This window comes from Oncorhynchus nerka, linkage group LG9b (genome assembly GCF_034236695.1).
Source record: "Oncorhynchus nerka isolate Pitt River linkage group LG9b, Oner_Uvic_2.0, whole genome shotgun sequence".
NCBI classification, from domain to species: Eukaryota; Metazoa; Chordata; class Actinopteri; order Salmoniformes; family Salmonidae; genus Oncorhynchus; species Oncorhynchus nerka.
Window position 1 is genome coordinate 54,232,949 of NC_088424.1, and position 19,845 is coordinate 54,252,793.

At 48.7% G+C, this 19,845-nt stretch overlaps 1 protein-coding gene across 7 annotated transcripts in view; it reads right to left on the bottom strand.

Annotated features, from left to right (window-relative positions):
* Window positions 1-19,571, bottom strand: part of LOC115124371 (V-type proton ATPase subunit H-like) — a 116,743-nt gene extending 97,172 nt beyond the window's left edge. For 4 of the 7 annotated variants that reach the window (XM_065013869.1, XM_065013870.1, XM_065013872.1 and 1 more), the window contains exons 1-2: window positions 19,482-19,570; window positions 13,945-14,095 (exon numbers count right to left, since the gene is read on the bottom strand). In XM_065013869.1, coding sequence (XP_064869941.1) covers window positions 13,945-14,048 — 104 coding nt within the window. In that variant the 5' untranslated portion in view covers window positions 14,049-14,095; window positions 19,482-19,570. Of the gene's footprint in view, window positions 1-13,944; window positions 14,096-19,481 lie in introns of all 7 variants that reach the window. The other 3 variants (XM_065013874.1, XM_065013871.1, XM_065013873.1) reach the window with 1 other exon arrangement.
* Between the last annotated feature and the right edge of the window lie 274 nt (window positions 19,572-19,845).

The window sequence follows — 19,845 nt, forward strand, 5'->3', positions numbered from 1 at the left end:
CTGTATACTTCCGGCCCTTCTTTGGACACTGTGTTAACAACCCTCCAGGCAAGCTTCAATGCCATACAACTCTCCTTCCGTGTCCTCCAATTGCTCTTAAATACAAGTAAAACTAAATGCATGCTCTTCAACCGATCGCTACCTGCAACTACCCGCCTGTCCAACATCACTACTCTGGACGGCTCTGACTTAGAATACGTGGACAACTACAAATACTTAGGTGTCTGGTTAGACTGTAAACTCTCCTTCCAGACCCATATCAAACATCTCCAATCCAAAGTTAAATCTAGAATTGGCTTCCTACTTCGCAACAAAGCATCCTTCACTCATGCTGCCAAACATACCCTTGTAAAATTGACCATCTACCAATCCTCGACTTGGGCGATGTCATTTACAAAATAGCCTCCAATACCCTACTCAACAAATTGGATGCAGTCTATCACAGTGCAATCCGTTTTGTCACCAAAGCCCCATATACTACCCACCATTGCGACCTGTACGCTCTCGTTGGCTGGCCCTCGCTTCATACTCGTCGCCAAACCCACTGGCTCCATGTCATCTACATGTCATCTACAAGACCCTGCTAGGTAAAGTCCCCCCTTATCTCAGCTCGCTGGTCACCATAGCATCTCCCACCTGTAGCACACGCTCCAGCAGGTATATCTCTCTAGTCACCCCCAAAACCAATTCTTTCTTTGGCTTTCCTTCCAGTTCTCTGCTGCCAATGACTGGAACGAACTACAAAAATCTCTTAAATTGGAAACACTTATCTCCCTCACTAGCTTTAAGCACCAACTGTCAGAGCATCTTACAGATTACTGCACCTGTACATAGCCCACCTATAATTTAGCCCAAACAACTACCTCTTTCCCTACTGTATTTAATTTATTTATTTATTTTGCTCCTTTGCACCCCATTATTTTTATTATTCTACTTTGCACATTCTTCCATTGCAAAACTACCATTCCAGTGTTTTACATGCTATATTGTATTTACTTTGCCACCATGGCCTTTTTTGCCTTTACCTCCCTTCTCACCTAATTTGCTCACATTGTATATAGACTTGTTTTTTTACTGTATTATTGACTGTATGTTTGTTTTACTCCATGTGTAACTCTGTGTCGTTGTATCTGTCGAACTGCTTTGCTTTATCTTGGCCAGGTCGCAATTGTAAATGAGAACTTGTTCTCAACTTGCCTACCTAGTTAAATAAAGGTGAAATAAAAATAAATAAAAACAGGACTCGTTTGATGTTTGCCCGGAACCAGTTAAAAAATAAGATTAATGGAAGTATATATGGATGTAGTTTAGTGTCAAAAAAAGGTTACATACAGTACCAGCCAAAAGTTGACACACCTACTCATTCAATGGTTTTTAATTATTTTTACTATGTTCACTATTATTTTACAATGTAGAAGACAAAAACGAATGAAATAACACATATGGAATCATGCAGTAACCAAAAGTGTTAAATCAAAATAGATCATTACTTTAAGACATGAAGTTCAGTCAATCTGGAAAATTTCAAGAAACGTGAAAGTGAAACTATCAAAGAGCAACTGGATCTCATGACGACCACCACAGAAAGGGAAGACCCAGAGTTACCTCTGCTGCAAAGGATAAGTTCATTGGAGTTAACTGTTCTCCAGAGGGTAGTGAGGTCTGCACAACGCATCACCGGGGGCAAACTACCTGCCCACTAGGACACCTACAGCACCCGATGTCACAGGAAGGCCATAAAGATCACCAAGGACAACAACCACCCGAGCCACTGCCTGTTCACCCCACTATCATCCAGAAGGCGAGGTCAAAGCTGGGACTGAGAGACTGAAAAACAGCTTCTATCTCAAGGCCAGACTGTTAATCAGCCATCACTAACATCGAGAGGCTGCTGCCAACATACAGACTCAAATCTCCAGCCACTTTAATAATTAAAAATGGGATGTAATAAACGTATCACGAGTCACTTTAAACACAGTTACTGGGGGTGCAAGGTGGCCAACCATCCTCCACTAATACATTTTTACATATCCTACATTACTCAACTCATATGTATATACTGTACTCTATACCATCTACTGCATCTTGCCTATGCCACACGGCCATCGCTCATCCATATATTTATATGTACATATTCTTATTCATCCCTTTACATGTGTGTGTTTAAGGTAGTTGCTGTGAATTTGTTGGATTACGTGTTAGATATTAGTGCATTATCTGAACTAGAAGCACAAGCATTTCGCTACACTCACATTAACATCTGTTAACCATGTGTATGTGACCAATAGAATTTTATTTTATTGCAGCCCAAATAAATGCTCCAGAGTTCAAGTAACAGACATCTCAACATTAATTGTTCAGAGGAGACTGTGTGAAATCAGGCCTTCATGGTTGAATTGCTGCTAAGAAACCACTACTAAAGGACACCAATAAGAAGAAAAGACTTGCTTGGGCCAAAACAAACACAAGCAATGAACATTAGACTGGTGAAAATCTGTTCTTTGGTAAATTTAGAGATTTTTGGATCCAACCACCGTGTCTTTGTGAGAAGCAGAATAGGTGAATGGATTATCTCCGCACATATGGTTCCCACCATGAAGCATGGAAGAGGTGTGATGGTGATTTGCTGGTGAATTCAAGGCTTAACCAGCATGGCTACCACAGCATTCTGCAGCAATACACCAATGACCAAGGAGAGTGATTGAGTGCTGCATCAGATGACCTGACCTCAACCCAATTGAGATGGTTTGGGATGAGTTGGACCGCAGAGTGAAGGAAAAGCAGCCAACAAGTGTTCAGCATACAGAAGTCGGGAAGTTTACACACACTTAGGTTGGAGTCATTAAAACTCGTTTTTCAACCACTCCACAAAATTCTTGTTAACAAACTATAGTTTTGTCAAGTCGGTTAGGACATCTACTTTGTGCATGACAAGTCATTTTTCCAACAACTGTATCACAATTCCAGTAGGTCAGAAGTTTACATACACTAAGTTGACGGTGCCTTTAAAAAGCTTGGAAAATTCCAGAAATGATGTCATGGCTTTAGAAGCTTCTGATTGATTCACGTGATGTCAATTAGCCTATTGGAGGTGTACTTGTGGATGCATTTCAAGGCCTACCTTCAAACTCAGTGCTTCTTTGCTTGACATCATGGGAAAATCTAAATAAATCAGCAAAGACCTAATAAATAAATAAATTGTCGACCTCCACAAGTCTGGTTCATCTTTCGGAGAAATTTCCAAAACGCCTGAAGGTACCACATTCATCTGTACAAACAATAGTACGCAAGTATAAACACCATGGAACCACGCAGCCGTCATACCGCTCAGTAAGGAGATGCGTTCTGTCTCCTAGAGATGAACATATGTTGGGGGTGCAAGGTGGCCAACCATCCTCCAGGAGAGTTACTGGGGGTGCAAGGTGGCCAACCATCCTCCGGGAGAGTTACTGGGGGTGCAAGGTAGCCAACCATCCTCCAGGAGAGTTACTGGGGGTGCAAGGTGGCCAACCATCCTCCAGGAGAGTTACTGGGGGTGCAAGGTGGCCAACCATTCTCCAGGAGAGTTACTGGGGGTGCAAGGTGGCCAACCATCCTTCAGGAGAGTTACTGGGGGTGCAAGGTGGCCAACCAGCCTCCAGGAGAGTTACTGGGGGTGCAAGGTGGCCAACCAGCCTCCAGGAGAGTTACTTGGGGTGCAAGGTGGAAAACCATCCTCCAGGAGAGTTACTGGGGGTGCAAGGTGGCCAACCATCCTCCAGGAGAGTTACTTGGGGTGCAAGGTGGCCAACCATTCTCCAGGAGAGTTACTGGGGGTGCAAGGTGGCCAACCATAATCCAGGAGAGTTACTGGGGGTGCAAGGTGGAAAACCATCCTCCAGGAGAGTTACTGGGGGTGCAAGGTGGCCAACCATCCTCCAGGGGAGTTACTGGGGGTGCAAGGTGGCCAACCATCCTCCAGGAGAGTCCAGGAGAGATACCTGAGGTGCAATGTAGCCAACCGTCCTCCATGAAAGTTACTGGGGGTGCAAGGTGGCCAACCATCCTTCAGGAGAGTTACTGGGGGTGCAAGGTGGCCAACAATCCTCCAGGAGAGTTACTTGGGGTGCAAGGTGGCCAACCATTCTCCAGGAGAGTTACTGGGGGTGCAAGGTGGCCAACCATCCTTCAGGAGAGTTACTGGGGGTGCAAGGTGGCCAACCATCCTCCAGGAGAGTTACTGGGGGTGCAAGGTGGCCAACCATCCTCCAGGGGAGTTACTGGGGGTGCAAGGTGGACAACCATCCTCCAGGAGAGTCCAGGAGAGTCCAGGAGAGATACCTGGGGTGCAAGGTAGCCAACCATCCTCCATGAAAGTTACTGGGGGTGCAAGGTGGCCAACCATCCTTCAGGAGAGTTACTGGGGGTGCAAGGTGGCCAACCATAATCCAGGAGAGTTACTGGGGGTGCAAGGTGGCCAACCATCCTCCAGGGGAGTTACTGGGGGTGCAAGGTGGCCAACCATCCTCCAGGAGAGTCCAGGAGAGATACCTGAGGTGCAAGGTAGCCAACCGTCCTCCATGAAAGTTACTGGGGGTGCAAGGTGGCCAACCATCCTTCAGGAGAGTTACTGGGGGTGCAAGGTGGCCAACCATAATCCAGGAGAGGTACTAGGGGTGTAAGATGGCCAGCCATCCTCCAGGAGAGTTACTGGGGGTGCAAGGTGGCCAACCATCCTAAAGGAGAGTTACTGGGGGTGCAAGGTGGCCAACCATCCTCCAGGAGAGTTACTGGGGGTGCAAGGTGGCCAACCATCCTCCAGGAGAGTTACTGGGGGTGCAAGGTGGCCAACCATCCTCCAGGAGAGTTACTGGGGGTGCAAGGTGGCCAACCATCCTCCAGGAGAGTTACTGGGGGTGCAAGGTGGCCAACCATCCTCCATGAGAGTTACTGGCGGTGCAAGGTGGCCAACCATCCTCCAGAATAGTTACTGGCGGTGCAAGGTGGCCAACCATCCTCCAGGAGAGTTACTGGGGGTGCAAGGTGGCCAACCATCCTTCAGGAGAGTTACTGGGGGTGCAAGGTGGCCAACCATCCTTCAGGAGAGTTACTGGGGGTGCAAGGTGGCCAACCATCCTCCAGGAGAGTTACTGGGGGTGCAAGGTGGCCAACCAGCCTCCAGGAGAGTTACTGGGGGTGCAAGGTGGAAAACCATCCTCCAGGAGAGTTACTGGGGGTGCAAGGTGGCCAACCATCCTCCAGGGGAGTTACTGGGGGTGCAAGGTGGCCAACCATCCTCCAGGAGAGTCCAGGAGAGATACCTGGGGTGCAAGGTAGCCAACCATAATCCAGGAGAGTTACTAGGTGTGCAAGGTGGCCAACCATCCTTCAGGAAAGCTACTGGGGGTGGAAGGTGGCCAACCATAATCCAGGAGAGTTACTCGGTGTGCAAGGTGGCCAACCATCCTTCAGGAAAGTTACTGGCGGTGCAAGGTGGCCAACCATAATCCAGGAGAGTTACTGGGGGTGCAAGGTGGCCAACCATAATCCAGGAGAGGTACTGGGGGTGTAAGATGGCCAGCCATCCTCCAGGAGAGTTACTGGGGGTGCAAGGTGGAAAACCATCCCCCAGGAGAGTTACTGGGGGTGCAAGGGGGCCAACCATCCTCCAGGAGAGTTACTGGGGGTGCAAGGTGGCCAACCATCCTTCAGGAGAGTTATTGGGGGTGCAAGGTGGCCAACCATCCTCCAGGAGAGTTACTGGGGGTGCAAGGTGGCCAACCAGCCTCCAGGAGAGTTACTGGGGGTGCAAGGTGGAAAACCATCCTCCAGGAGAGTTACTGGGGGTGCAAGGTGGCCAACCATCCTCCAGGAGAGTCCAGGAGAGATACCTGGGGTGCAAGGTAGCCAACCATCCTCCATGAAAGTTACTGGGGGTGCAAGGTGGCCAACCATCCTTCAGGAGAGTTACTGGGGGTGCAAGGTGGCCAACCATAATCCAGGAGAGTTACTGGGGGTGCAAGGTGGAAAACCATCCTCCAGGAGAGTTACTGGGGGTGCAAGGTGGCCAACCATCCTCCAGGGGAGTTACTGGGGGTGCAAGGTGGCCAACCATCCTCCAGGAGAGTCCAGGAGAGATACCTGGGGTGCAAGGTAGCCAACCATCCTCCATGAAAGTTACTGGGGGTGCAAGGTGGCCAACCATCCTTCAGGAGAGTTACTGGGGGTGCAAGGTGGCCAACCATAATCCAGGAGAGTTACTAGGGGTGCAAGGTGGCCAACGATCCTCCAGGAGAGTCCAGGAGAGATACCTGGGGTGCAAGGTAGCCAACCATCCTCCATGAAAGTTACTGGGGGTGCAAGGTGGCCAACCATCCTTCAGGAGAGTTACTGGGGGTGCAAGGTGGCCAACCATAATCCAGGAGAGTTACTGGGGGTGCAAGGTGGAAAACCATCCTCCAGGAGAGTTACTGGGGGTGCAAGGTGGCCAACCATCCTCCTGGGGAGTTACTGGGGGTGCAAGGTGGCCAACCATCCTCCAGGAGAGTCCAGGAGAGATACCTGGGGTGCAAGGTAGCCAACCATCCTCCATGAAAGTTACTGGGGGTGCAAGGTGGCCAACCATCCTTCAGGAGAGTTACTGGGGGTGCAAGTTGGCCAACCATAATCCAGGAGAGTTACTAGGGGTGCAAGGTGGCCAACCATCCTCCAGGAGAGTTACTGGGGGTGCAAGGTGGCCAACCATAATCCAGGAGAGGTACTAGGGGTGTAAGATGGCCAGCCATCCTCCAGGAGAGTTACTGGGGGTGCAAGGTGGCCAACCATCCTCCAGGAGAGTTACTGGGGGTGCAAGGTGGCCAACCATCCTCCAGGAGAGTTACTGGGGGTGCAAGGTGGCCAACCATCCTCCAGGAGAGTTACTGGGGGTGCAAGGTGGCCAACCATCCTCCAGGAGAGTTACTGGGGGTGCAAGGTGGCCAACCATCCTCCAGGAGAGTTACTGGGGGTGCAAGGTGGCCAACCATCCTCCAGGAGAGTCCAGGAGAGATACCTGGGGTGCAAGGTAGCCAACCAAACTCCATGAGAGTTACTGGGGGTGCAAGGTGGCCAACCATCCTCCATTAGAGTTACTGGGGGTAAAAGGTGGCCAACCATCCTCCAGGAGAGATACTGGGGTGCAAGGTGGCCAACCATCCTCCATAAGAGTTACTGGGGGTGCAAGGTGGCCAACCATCCTTCAGGAAAGTTACTTGGGGTGCCAGGTGGCCAACCATCCTCCAGGAGAGTTACTGGGGGTGCCAGGTGGCCAACCATCCTCCAGGAGAGTTACTGGGGGTGCCAGGTGGCCAACCATCCTCCAGGAGAGTTACTGGGGGTGCCAGGTGGCCAACCATCCTCCAGGAGAGTTACTGGGGGTGCCAGGTGGCCAACCATCCTCCAGGAGAGTTACTGGCGGTGCAAGGTGGCCAACCATCCTCCAGGAGAGTTACTGGGGGTGCAAGGTGGCCAACCATCCTCCAGGAGAGTTACTGGGGGTGCAAGGTGGCCAACCATCCTCCAGGAGAGTTACTGGGGGTACAAGGTGGCCAACCATCCTCCAGGAGAGTTACTGGGGGTGCAAGGTGGCCAACCATCCTCCAGGAGAGTTACCTGGGGTGCAAGGTGGCCAACCATCCTCCATGAGAGTCCAGGAGAGATACCTGGGGTGCAAGGTAGCCAACCATCCTCCATGAGAGTTACTGGGGGTGCAAGGTGGCCAACCATTCTCCATGAGAGTTACTGGGGGTGCAAGGTGGCCAACCATCCTCCATGAGAGTTACTGGGGGATGCAAGGTGGCCAACCATCCTCCAGGAGAGTTACTGGGGGTGCAAAGTGGCCAACCATCCTCCATAAGAGTTACTGGGGGTGCAAGGTGGCCAACCATCCTTCAGGAAAGTTACTTGGGGTGCAAGGTGGCCAACCATCCTCCAGGAAAGTTACTGGGGGTGCAAGGTAGCCAACCATCCTTCAGGAAAGTTACTGGGGGTGCAAGGTGGCCAACCATCCTCCAGGAGAGTTACTTGGAGTGCAAGGTGGCCAACCATCCTCCAGGAGAGTTACCGGGGGTGCAAGGTGGCCAACCATCCTCCAGGAGAGTTACTGGGGGTGCAAGGTGGCCAACCATCCTCCAGGAGAGTTACTGGGGGTGCAAGGTGGCCAACCATCCTCCAGGAGAGATACTGGGGGTGCAAGGTGGCCAACCATCCTCCAGGAGAGTTACTGGGGGTGCAAGGTGGCCAACCATCCTCCAGGAGAGATACCTGGGGTGCAAGGTAGCCAACCATCCTCCATGAGAGTTACTGAGGGTGCAAGGTGGCCAACCATCCTCCATGAGAGTTACTGGGGGTAAAAGGTGGCCAACCATCCTCCAGGAGAGATACTGGGGTGCAAGGTGGCCAACCATCCTCCATAAGAGTTACTGGGGGTGCAAGGTGGCCAACCATCCTTCAGGAAAGTTACTTGGGGTGCCAGGTGGCCAACCATCCTCCAGGAGAGTTACTGGGGGTGCCAGGTGGCCAACCATCCTCCAGGAGAGTTACTGGGGGTGCAAGGTAGCCAACCATCCTCCAGGAGAGTTACTGGGGGTGCAAGGTAGCCAACCATCCTCCAGGAGAGTTACTGGGGGTGCAAGGTGGCCAACCATCCTCCAGGAGAGTTACTGGGGGTGCAAGGTGGCCAACCATCCTCCAGGAGAGTTACTGGGGGTGCAAGGTAGCCAACCATCCTCCAGGAGAGTTACTGGGGGTGCAAGGTGGCCAACCATCCTCCAGGAGAGTTACTGGGGGTGCAAGGTAGCCAACCATAATCCAGGAGAGTTACTAGGTGTGCAAGGTGGCCAACCATCCTTCAGGAAAGTTACTGGGGGTTGCAAGGTGGCCAACCATCCTCCAGGAGAGTTACTGGGGGTGCAAGGTGGCCAACCATTCTCCAGGAGAGTTACTGGGGGTACAAGGTGGCCAACCATCCTCCAGGAGAGTTACTGGGGGTGCAAGGTGGCCAACCATCCTCCAGGAGAGTTACCTGGGGTGCAAGGTGGCCAACCATCCTCCATGAGAGTCCAGGAGAGATACCTGGGGTGCAAGGTAGCCAACCATCCTCCATGAGAGTTACTGGGGGTGCAAGGTGGCCAACCATTCTCCATGAGAGTTACTGGGGGTGCAAGGTGGCCAACCATCCTCCATGAGAGTTACTGGGGGTGCAAGGTGGCCAACCATCCTCCAGGAGAGTTACTGGGGGTGCAAAGTGGCCAACCATCCTCCATAAGAGTTACTGGGGGTGCAAGGTGGCCAACCATCCTTCAGGAAAGTTACTTGGGGTGCAAGGTGGCCAACCATCCTCCAGGAAAGTTACTGGGGGTGCAAGGTAGCCAACCATCCTTCAGGAAAGTTACTGGGGGTGCAAGGTGGCCAACCATCCTCCAGGAGAGTTACTTGGAGTGCAAGGTGGCCAACCATCCTCCAGGAGAGTTACCGGGGGTGCAAGGTGGCCAACCATCCTCCAGGAGAGTTACTGGGGGTGCAAGGTGGCCAACCATCCTCCAGGAGAGTTACTGGGGGTGCAAGGTGGCCAACCATCCTCCAGGAGAGTTACTGGGGGTGCAAGGTGGCCAACCATCCTCCAGGAGAGTTACTGGGGGTGCAAGGTGGCCAACCATCCTCCAGGAGAGTACAGGAGAGATACCTGGGGTGCAAGGTAGCCAACCATCCTCCATGAGAGTTACTGGGGGTGCAAGGTGGCAAACCATCCTCCATGAGAGTTACTGGGGGTAAAAGGTGGCCAACCATCCTCCAGGAGAGATACTGGGGTGCAAGGTGGCCAACCATCCTCCATAAGAGTTACTGGGGGTGCAAGGTGGCCAACCATCCTTCAGGAAAGTTACTTGGGGTGCCAGGTGGCCAACCATCCTCCAGGAGAGTTACTGGGGGTGCCAGGTGGCCAACCATCCTCCAGGAGAGTTACTGGGGGTGCAAGGTAGCCAACCATAATCCAGGAGAGTTACTAGGTGTGCAAGGTGGCCAACCATCCTCCAGGAGAGTTACTGGGGGTGCAAGGTAGCCAACCATAATCCAGGAGAGTTACTAGGTGTGCAAGGTGGCCAACCATCCTTCAGGAAAGTTACTGGGGGTTGCAAGGTGGCCAACCATCCTGCAGGAGAGTTACTGGGGGTGCAAGGTGGCCAACCATCCTCCATAAGAGTTACTGGGGGTGCAAGGTGGCCAACCATCCTTCAGGAAAGTTACTGGGGGTGCAAGGTGGCCAACCATCCTCCAGGAGAGTTACTGGGGGTGCAAGGTAGCCAACCATAATCCAGGAGAGTTACTAGGTGTGCAAGGTGGCCAACCATCCTCCAGGAGAGTTACTGGGGGTGCAAGGTAGCCAACCATAATCCAGGAGAGTTACTAGGTGTGCAAGGTGGCCAACCATCCTCCAGGAAAGTTACTGGGGGTTGCAAGGTGGCCAACCATCCTCCAGGAGAGTTACTGGGGGTGCAAGGTGGCCAACCATTCTCCAGGAGAGTTACTGGGGGTACAAGGTGGCCAACCATCCTCCAGGAGAGTTACTGGGGGTGGCCAACAAGGTTACTGCCAACCATCCTCCAGGAGAGTTACCTGGGGTGCAAGGTGGCCAACCATCCTCCATGAGAGTCCAGGAGAGATACCTGGGGTGCAAGGTAGCCAACCATCCTCCATGAGAGTTACTGGGGGTGCAAGGTGGCCAACCATTCTCCATGAGAGTTACTGGGGGTGCAAGGTGGCCAACCATCCTCCATGAGAGTTACTGGGGGTGCAAGGTGGCCAACCATCCTCCAGGAGAGTTACTGGGGGTGCAAAGTGGCCAACCATCCTCCATAAGAGTTACTGGGGGTGCAAGGTGGCCAACCATCCTTCAGGAAAGTTACTGGGGGTGCAAGGTGGCCAACCATCCTCCAGGAGAGTTACTTGGAGTGCAAGGTGGCCAACCATCCTCCAGGAGAGTTACCGGGGGTGCAAGGTGGCCAACCATCCTCCAGGAGAGTTACTGGGGGTGCAAGGTGGCCAACCATCCTCCAGGAGAGTTACTGGGGGTGCAAGGTGGCCAACCATCCTCCAGGAGAGTTACTGGGGGTGCAAGGTGGCCAACCATCCTCCAGGAGAGATACTGGGGGTGCAAGGTGGCCAACCATCCTCCAGGAGAGATACTGGGGGTGCAAGGTGGCCAACCATCCTCCAGGAGAGTACAGGAGAGATACCTGGGGTGCAAGGTAGCCAACCATCCTCCATGAGAGTTACTGGGGGTGCAAGGTGGCCAACCATCCTCCATGAGAGTTACTGGGGGTAAAAGGTGGCCAACCATCCTCCAGGAGAGATACTGGGGTGCAAGGTGGCCAACCATCCTCCATAAGAGTTACTGGGGGTGCAAGGTGGCCAACCATCCTTCAGGAAAGTTACTTGGGGTGCCAGGTGGCCAACCATCCTCCAGGAGAGTTACTGGGGGTGCCAGGTGGCCAACCATCCTCCAGGAGAGTTACTGGGGGTGCAAGGTAGCCAACCATCCTCCAGGAGAGTTACTGGGGGTGCAAGGTAGCCAACCATCCTCCATGAGAGTTACTGGGGGTGCAAGGTGGCCAACCATCCTCCAGGAGAGTTACTGGGGGTGCAAGGTGGCCAACCATCCTCCAGGAAGTTACTGGGGGTGCAAGGTGGCCAACCATCCTTCAGGAAAGTTACTTGGGGTGCAAGGTGGCCAACCATCCTCCAGGAAAGTTACTGGGGGTGCAAGGTAGCCAACCATCCTTCAGGAAAGTTACTGGGGGTGCAAGGTGGCCAACCATCCTCCAGGAGAGTTACTTGGAGTGCAAGGTGGCCAACCATCCTCCAGGAGAGTTACCGGGGGTGCAAGGTGGCCAACCATCCTCCAGGAGAGTTACCGGGGGTGCAAGGTGGCCAACCATCCTCCAGGAGAGTTACCGGGGGTGCAAGGTGGCCAACCATCCTCCAGGAGAGTTACTGGGGGTGCAAGGTGGCCAACCATCCTCCAGGAGAGTTACTGGGGGTGCAAGGTGGCCAACCATCCTCCAGGAGAGATACTGGGGGTGCAAGGTGGCCAACCATCCTCCAGGAGAGTTACTGGGGGTGCAAGGTGGCCAACCATCCTCCAGGAGAGTACAGGAGAGATACCTGGGGTACAAGGTAGCCAACCATCCTCCATGAGAGTTACTGGGGGTGCAAGGTGGCCAACCATCCTCCATGAGAGTTACTGGGGGTAAAAGGTGGCCAACCATCCTCCAGGAGAGATACTGGGGTGCAAGGTGGCCAACCATCCTCCATAAGAGTTACTGGGGGTGCAAGGTGGCCAACCATCCTTCAGGAAAGTTACTTGGGGTGCCAGGTGGCCAACCATCCTCCAGGAGAGTTACTGGGGGTGCCAGGTGGCCAACCATCCTCCAGGAGAGTTACTGGGGGTGCAAGGTAGCCAACCATCCTCCAGGAGAGTTACTGGGGGTGCAAGGTAGCCAACCATCCTCCAGGAAAGTTACTGGGGGTGCAAGGTGGCCAACCATAATCCAGGAGAGATACTAGGGGTGTAAGATGGCCAGCCATCCTCCAGGAGAGTTACTGGGGGTGCAAGGTGGCCAACCATCCTCCAGGAGAGTTACTGGGGGTGCAAGGTAGCCAACCATCCTCCAGGAGAGTTACTGGGGGTGCAAGGTGGCCAACCATCCTCCAGGAGAGTTACTGGGGGTACAAGGTGGCCAACCATCCTCCAGGAGAGTTACCTGGGGTGCAAGGTGGCCAACCATCCTCCAGGAGAGTCCAGGAGAGATACCTGGGGTGCAAGGTAGCCAACCATCCTCCATGAGAGTTACTGGGGGTGCAAGGTGGCCAACCATTCTCCATGAGAGTTACTGGGGGTGCAAGGTGGCCAACCATCCTCCATGAGAGTTACTGGGGGTGCAAGGTGGCCAACCATCCTCCAGGAGAGTTACTGGGGGTGCAAAGTGGCCAACCATCCTCCATAAGAGTTACTGGGGGTGCAAGGTGGCCAACCATCCTTCAGGAAAGTTACTTGGGGTGCAAGGTGGCCAACCATCCTCCAGGAGAGTCCAGGAGAGATACTGGGTGGGCAGGATTTCACTCCAATCCTGCTCAAACACACCACATTGCAAAAAAATCAAAAATCAAAATCAAAAACCTGCACACTCAGTATCTCTCCAGCTGGAAGGTTGACGGACCGCATGTTTTTCATACAGTAGCCCATGAGCGCAGTATTTTACTTTGTGGGGGGTTAAGTGCCTTGCTCAAGGACACGACAGCAGGAAATATAATATATGGGATCAGAGATCAGCGGTCTTCCATTGTCAAGACCAGTGATAACAATGGTTACTTTGTGAAGTGGTTGCTTTTATCATACAACACAATTTTCAATAAAAGTAAAACAAAAATCTGTCATACTTGTCCGAAGGTGGCTAAAAAAGTGTCTAAAAAAGTTCAATGTTAAGCTCTGGTCTGATCTATTATGGGATGTCAGGGTCTTTTGACGTCTCTATTTAACAGTAAGTTCCTAATTACAGAGAGAGCTTCTTATCCAAAGCTGACATTCACACTGGAAATACCACACATACCAGTCGGCACTATACAACCTGGTTCCATTTCTCAAGTCCGTGATTATGTTACTGAGACCACTAAGGCCCTCGACATCCTGAAGTAGAAGGTCTGAGTTAGAAATCTACAGACAAAAGGAACTAACATTCACAAGGCATTGAGTCACAGAACAGAGAACCAAAGAAAACCCATCTGCGACTTTTGACTTCAGTATGTAGGGCCTAAAGACCAGAATTCAAAGACATTTGAAAGAAATCATAGGCCTAGAGTCTTATAGACAACTTATGAGGAAGATACTTGGTGACAGGAGGATGAAGAGGATGATGACGAAGGTGTACTTACTGCAGGTATGACTGCCAGTTGACCTTGTTGGCTCTGACCTCCGCAGCCTTGGCAGCGATGATGTTAGTGGGTACTGCAGCATCCACCGCCCCGCGGATATCCATCCTGATACACCTGTTCAATACCACTCTGGACTACAATAAATAATTCCCTGGAGGGAGAAAGGGAGGGTTATCAATGAATAATAAACAATCACGAATCAACAAGTCCTCCTAAACATTGATTTGGCAACATACTACATTGCTCATAATAGCCCAACTGTTGGTGAGAGCAGTTTGTTAAAGCGTAGGCTATTAATTATGGTGCCAGTCAGGAATTCATGGCCAACTCTGCAGACAGATCCTCATTTTTTCCATCAGCTACCTTGATGCTTTCAAGACAACTCGGAACCTCTCATTTAAAATGTACGTAGGTTTTTGCGTAAAGCGTCCCATTGATCGAATCTGATATTTTTCAAGTCAGAAATGTCCAGGGCCATACTACAAATTAACAGTTTACATTTAGTTTCCCAGAGAAATGTCCAGGGCCATACTACAAATTAACAGTTTACATTTAGTTTCCCAGAGAAATGTCCAGGGCCATACTACAAATTAACAGTTTACATTTAGTTTCCCAGAGAAATGTCCAGGGCCATACTACAAATTAACAGTTTACATTTAGTTTCCCAGAGAAATGTCCAGGGCCATACTACAAATTAACAGTTTACATTTAGTTTCCCAGAGAAATGTCCAGGGCCATACTACAAATTAACAGTTTACATTTAGTTTCCCAGAGAAATGTCCAGGGCCATACTACAAATTAACAGTTTACATTTAGTTTCCCAGAGACATGTCCAGGGCCATACTACAAATTAACAGTTTACATTTAGTTTCCCAGTCTAAAAATATGCGTCATCATTGTGCACATTTTCTCCTTTCCTCCTTAATGGATGTGCAGCCATAGAAATAAAATGAATAGAACAGGCGTCCCCATTCAAGGCAATGATGGCATAATGGGTGGACTGGCAGTAATTGCAAGTGTACCCATAGGAGCAAAGGAAGGAAATTCCTTAAAAGTAACCCCATCAGTAAATTCATTAAGTTAATGCAGGAAGTAAACCCATCAATATGTGCTGCACTTTGTTGTTGTGACAAGATGGAGTACAGCTACGACCGGGCTCAATAGGAGCATACCGGGCTCAATAGGAAGAGTGATTCATTGTGAAAAAGACATTTTTTTACATTTTATTTTACCTTTATTTAACTAGGCAAGTCAGTTAAGAACAAATTCTTATTTTCAATGACGGCCTAGGAACAGTGGTTTAACTGCCTGTTCAGGGGCAGAACGACAGATTTGTACCTTGTCAGCTCGGGCGTTTGAACTTGCAACCTTCCGGTTGCTAGTCCAACGCTCTAACCACTAGGCTACCCTGCCGCCCCTACTCATAAAATATTTGGAAACCATATGGTTTGGGGTATAAATATACATTAAAGACGACAATATTATGCAAAGTTAGTATTGATCATATTGAACAATATTTCTTCATTTCCATTTCCATTCTGTATAGAGGGAGTTGTGTTGTTGCACCCTTTAAGCCAATCTGAGATGAAGATCAAATTTACTCAAATGGACTGAACAAAAACGCATGTTGGTCCCATGTTTCGTCAGCTGAAATAAAATATTATACCAGACACACTTTTCAATGACGTTAAAAAGATTATTACCTCATTTTGTGCACAAATTTGTTTACATCTTTACTAATAGTGAACGCACAACATTCCAACAATTTCTTCAGACTAAGTTTGAGGATATTTTTCTATGAAAGTAAATAAGTAATATTACGAGTAAAGTAGGAATCCCAGGATTAAATATGCGATAAGATATGTTTCAAGAAACATGTATATATTTGGCCTGGTGAAGAGGTTTTATGTGCCGACAATGGAAGCTGATTGAGTTTTTACGATTCGTCACCGTCCGAGTAAAAATGTAAACACCACAAGACCAGTCTGAAGTACTACAACACTGGATTTAGGTATTGGCAGGTAAGAATGTCTATTTCACTAGCTACATTGGTGGGTGGTCAGTTTGCAAGGCTCTTTTTATGGCAGTTTTGGAGCAGTGGCTTCTTCCTTGCTGAGCGGCCTTTCAGGTTATGTTGATATAGGACTCGTTTTACTGTGGATATTGATACTTTTGTACCCGTTTCCTCCAGCATCTTCACAAGGTCCTTTGCTGTTGTTCTGGGATTGATTTGCACTTTTCGCACCAAAGTACATTAATCTCTAGGAGACAGAATGAGTCTCCTTCCTTAGCGGTATGACGGCTGTGTGGTCCCATGGTGTTTATACTTGCGTACTATTGTTTGTACAGATGAACGTGGTACCTTCAGGCGTTTGGAAATTGCTCCCAAAGGATGACCCAGACTTGTGGAGGTCTACCATTTTTTTTTTTTTTGGAGGTCTTGGCTGATTTCTTTTGATTTTCCCATGATGTCAAGCAGAGGCACTGAGTTTGACGGTAGGCCTTGAAATACATCCACAGGTATCCCTCCAATGATGACAATTAGCCAATCAGAAGCTTCTAAAGCCATGGCCTAATTTCCTGGAATTTTCCAAGCTGTTTAAAGGCACAGTCAACTAAGTGTATGTAAACTTCTGACCCACAGGAATTGTGATACAGTGATTTATAAGTGAAATAATCTGTCTGTAAACAATTGTTGGAAAAATTACTTGTGTCATGCACAAAGTAGATGTCCTAACAGCCTTGCCAAAACTATAGTTTGTTAACAAGACATTTCTGGAGTGGTTGAAAAAAATAGTGTTAAATGACTCCAACCTAAGTGTATGTAAACTTCCGACTTCAACTTTAAGTTGGTCTAATTTTGTTCACAAGCTAGGATGTTTTTCAACGGTAGTTTGAGTCTTCTGCTTCAACTGATAGCGAAGAAATGCCTAGTCAGATGTAAACACATATCTAGATTGAGTTGTGCGCTTCTGATCAGTAGCTGTGTGGTTGGGGTCAGTGTCTAAACTACAGTTGCTGCATGTGAAAAACTGAAAGAAGTGCAATGAGAAGTGATTGGGTAAAATATGAAGCAAGTGAATGAAGATTGCTTTGCTCTATCCAATCAGAGCAGCAGGATCAACGTACAGCCGCCCTTCTCTTCACAGACAGGCAAACTAGCCAGTGGTTATTTAGAGCAAGGGGGACAATCCTGAGAAGGACAAAGTTCAGTCCGAAACAGATTTTTTTTTTTTTAAATGGGAATTCTGTCACGTTAAGCGTTGTCTCCCATCGAGGCACATGTTGCTTGGCAACAGTTGCCTTGGCAACAGTTGCCTTGGCAGGCCTGCTCCCTCCATGGCTAAAGCCAGTGTGAGAAACACATTGCTAAAACACAGATTCATGATAATGTTGTTAGACAAAGCAAGGGAAGTGAACTTCAAAACTAGATGTAGTTTTATTGGAATGTCCAGTGGTTGTTGGTAAGTTATGAATCAGCTAGCTTCTGACATGACTTACTAAATCTATAATGAAAGCAGGTGATGGGTTACTAAAACAGCTCTATTGACAGAAGAAGCTTAATCTTAATTTGTTTTCAGCAAAGAAGTAGAAGATCTCATACACTAACCTTTTGTCTAGCTTGTTGGGAAAGTGGTCAAAAATTATGTTTGTTTACATAGTTAGAAAATGTTGTTGATGCAGTTACTAAAACATCTGTAAAGTTAGATCAGTACCGGATAATTCTGTTCTGGTTTCTTGAATAGCAGGGAAGTCGACCATGTCATACCCTCTGACCACTTTTCCAATAACTTAGACAAAAAGTTAGTGGGATCCTGGGTGGCGCAGCGGTCTAAGGCATTGCGTCGCAGGATAAGAGCGTCTGCTAAATGACTTAAATGTAAATGCTGGAGGAGTCACTACAGACCCCGGTTATATCACAACCGGCTGTGATTGAGAGTCCCATAGGGCGGTGCACAATTGGCCCAGCGTCGTCCAGGTTAGGGGAGGGTTTGGCAAGGGTAGGCCGTCATCGTAAATAACATTTGTTCAACTGACTTGCCTAGTTAAATAAAAGGTTAAATAAAACAAAAGTAGTTGATTTGCGTCAAACGTTTCATTGTTGCATTTACAGCGAATGGAAGTGATTGTCACAATTGGGCCTTTAGAATGCTGACGAAATCCCATGAAAATGGATGAAGGACAAAAAGGACAAAAAGTTTGATTTAACCAGACCTACAAACATGCACGAGTTTGCGTACCAACTACGCATTTCTCTGTCCATGTACGAGACCAGAGTTAAAAGTACGCAGAAATGAGGGCCTGAATTATTATTTTCTTACATTTTAATAAAAATCCACTGAGTAAATCGGGATGATTCTCGAGATGAAACACACAGACATGCAAACTGGCACTAACCAGAATAGAAAGAGGAGTGGGAGGCCCCGGTGCACAATTGAGCAAGAGGACTGGTACATTAGAGTGTCTAGTTTAAGAAACAGATGCCTCACAAGTCCACAACTGGCAGCTTCATTAAATAGTATCTGCAAAACACCGTCTCCCCGTCAATAGTGAAGAGGCGATTCCGGGATGCTGGCCTTCTAGGCAGAGTTTCAAAAGTTTGGGATCACTTACAAATGTGCTTGTTTTTGAAAGAAAATCAACCTTTTTGTCCATTAAAATAACATCAAATTGATCAGAAACACAGTGTAGAGTTGCAAAGAAAAAGCCATATCTCAGACTGCCCAATAAAAATAAAAGATTAAGATGGGCAAAATATCAGACACTGGACAGAGATGGCTTTTTCTTTGCAACTGTTGGCTAGCTCCTTCCAGACCTTCCAGACACAAATGAGAGAACAGTTATTCTGCGCCCTCGCTCACTCAGACACGAGTGCTCTTAAATTGAACGCAGCCCAAGTAAATGTACGATTTTGATTGGATGATAAGCATTTTAACGACTGGGAAACTTTTTACATTTCAACTGATTGGAATGTTAACAAGTATAGCACTTCCAGGTTTCCAAGTTGTCTTGAACGCGGCATGAGCTAACGCTTGCCAGTAGCTTTGCCAGGCAACTCAGGACATAAGTAACGTTAGCTAGCTAATTTAACCAATGCAATATGATTCATGTTACTGGTGCAGTCACGTCGACTAGCCGACTAAACACAATCGTGGAGTTCAGTTGGCTTGTCATTGACAAAACATGAGCTGTAACGTTATAATTTGGCTAAATCGACAGCAATTGTCAACAAATCCCGAGATAAATATAGTAAACGTTGTTACTGAATTGGATTGAGTCGTTTCTCGACAACTACGATAACTGGCTAATGTCAATACTATGGTGCAAGTCAGAACCATATACAGTATAACGGTTAGCTTTATGATTCTGGAGCAGCCTAGCTTAGTTAAGTCATCAACGTAAATATAATGTACCGACAATACACAACCTAGAATCTCAAAGAAACATTACAATACTGTCTTCCCACCACTGACACAACCTAAATAAAGCATTAATTAACTGTATTTTAAAAGCAAAATACCATTAACATCACCTACCTGTCAGCTGACAAACTATAAGACGACGTCACGAGACACCTATCATGTGATGGTGTCGAGCACGTCACGAGCCACAGTAGGAAGCGGCTTCTTTTTCTTCTTCTTCTATGGGTTTAATGGCGTACTACAACCCAAAAAGGTGTGCTGCCGCCACCAACTGGATAGGTCTAAACCCCCCCTCCCCCAAAATAAAATAAATAATCCATAGGTAATAGTGAAACTAACTTAATCCACCCCCAAAAATAAATACATTGCCAAAACAAACAAAACTCCAACTTCTTCCTTCTTTTAATTATTCACATCTCCCTTCTCAGGCTCTATGGCCTGAGAGGGTGGTACGGCTTGTGCCACTATTCCGTTTAAC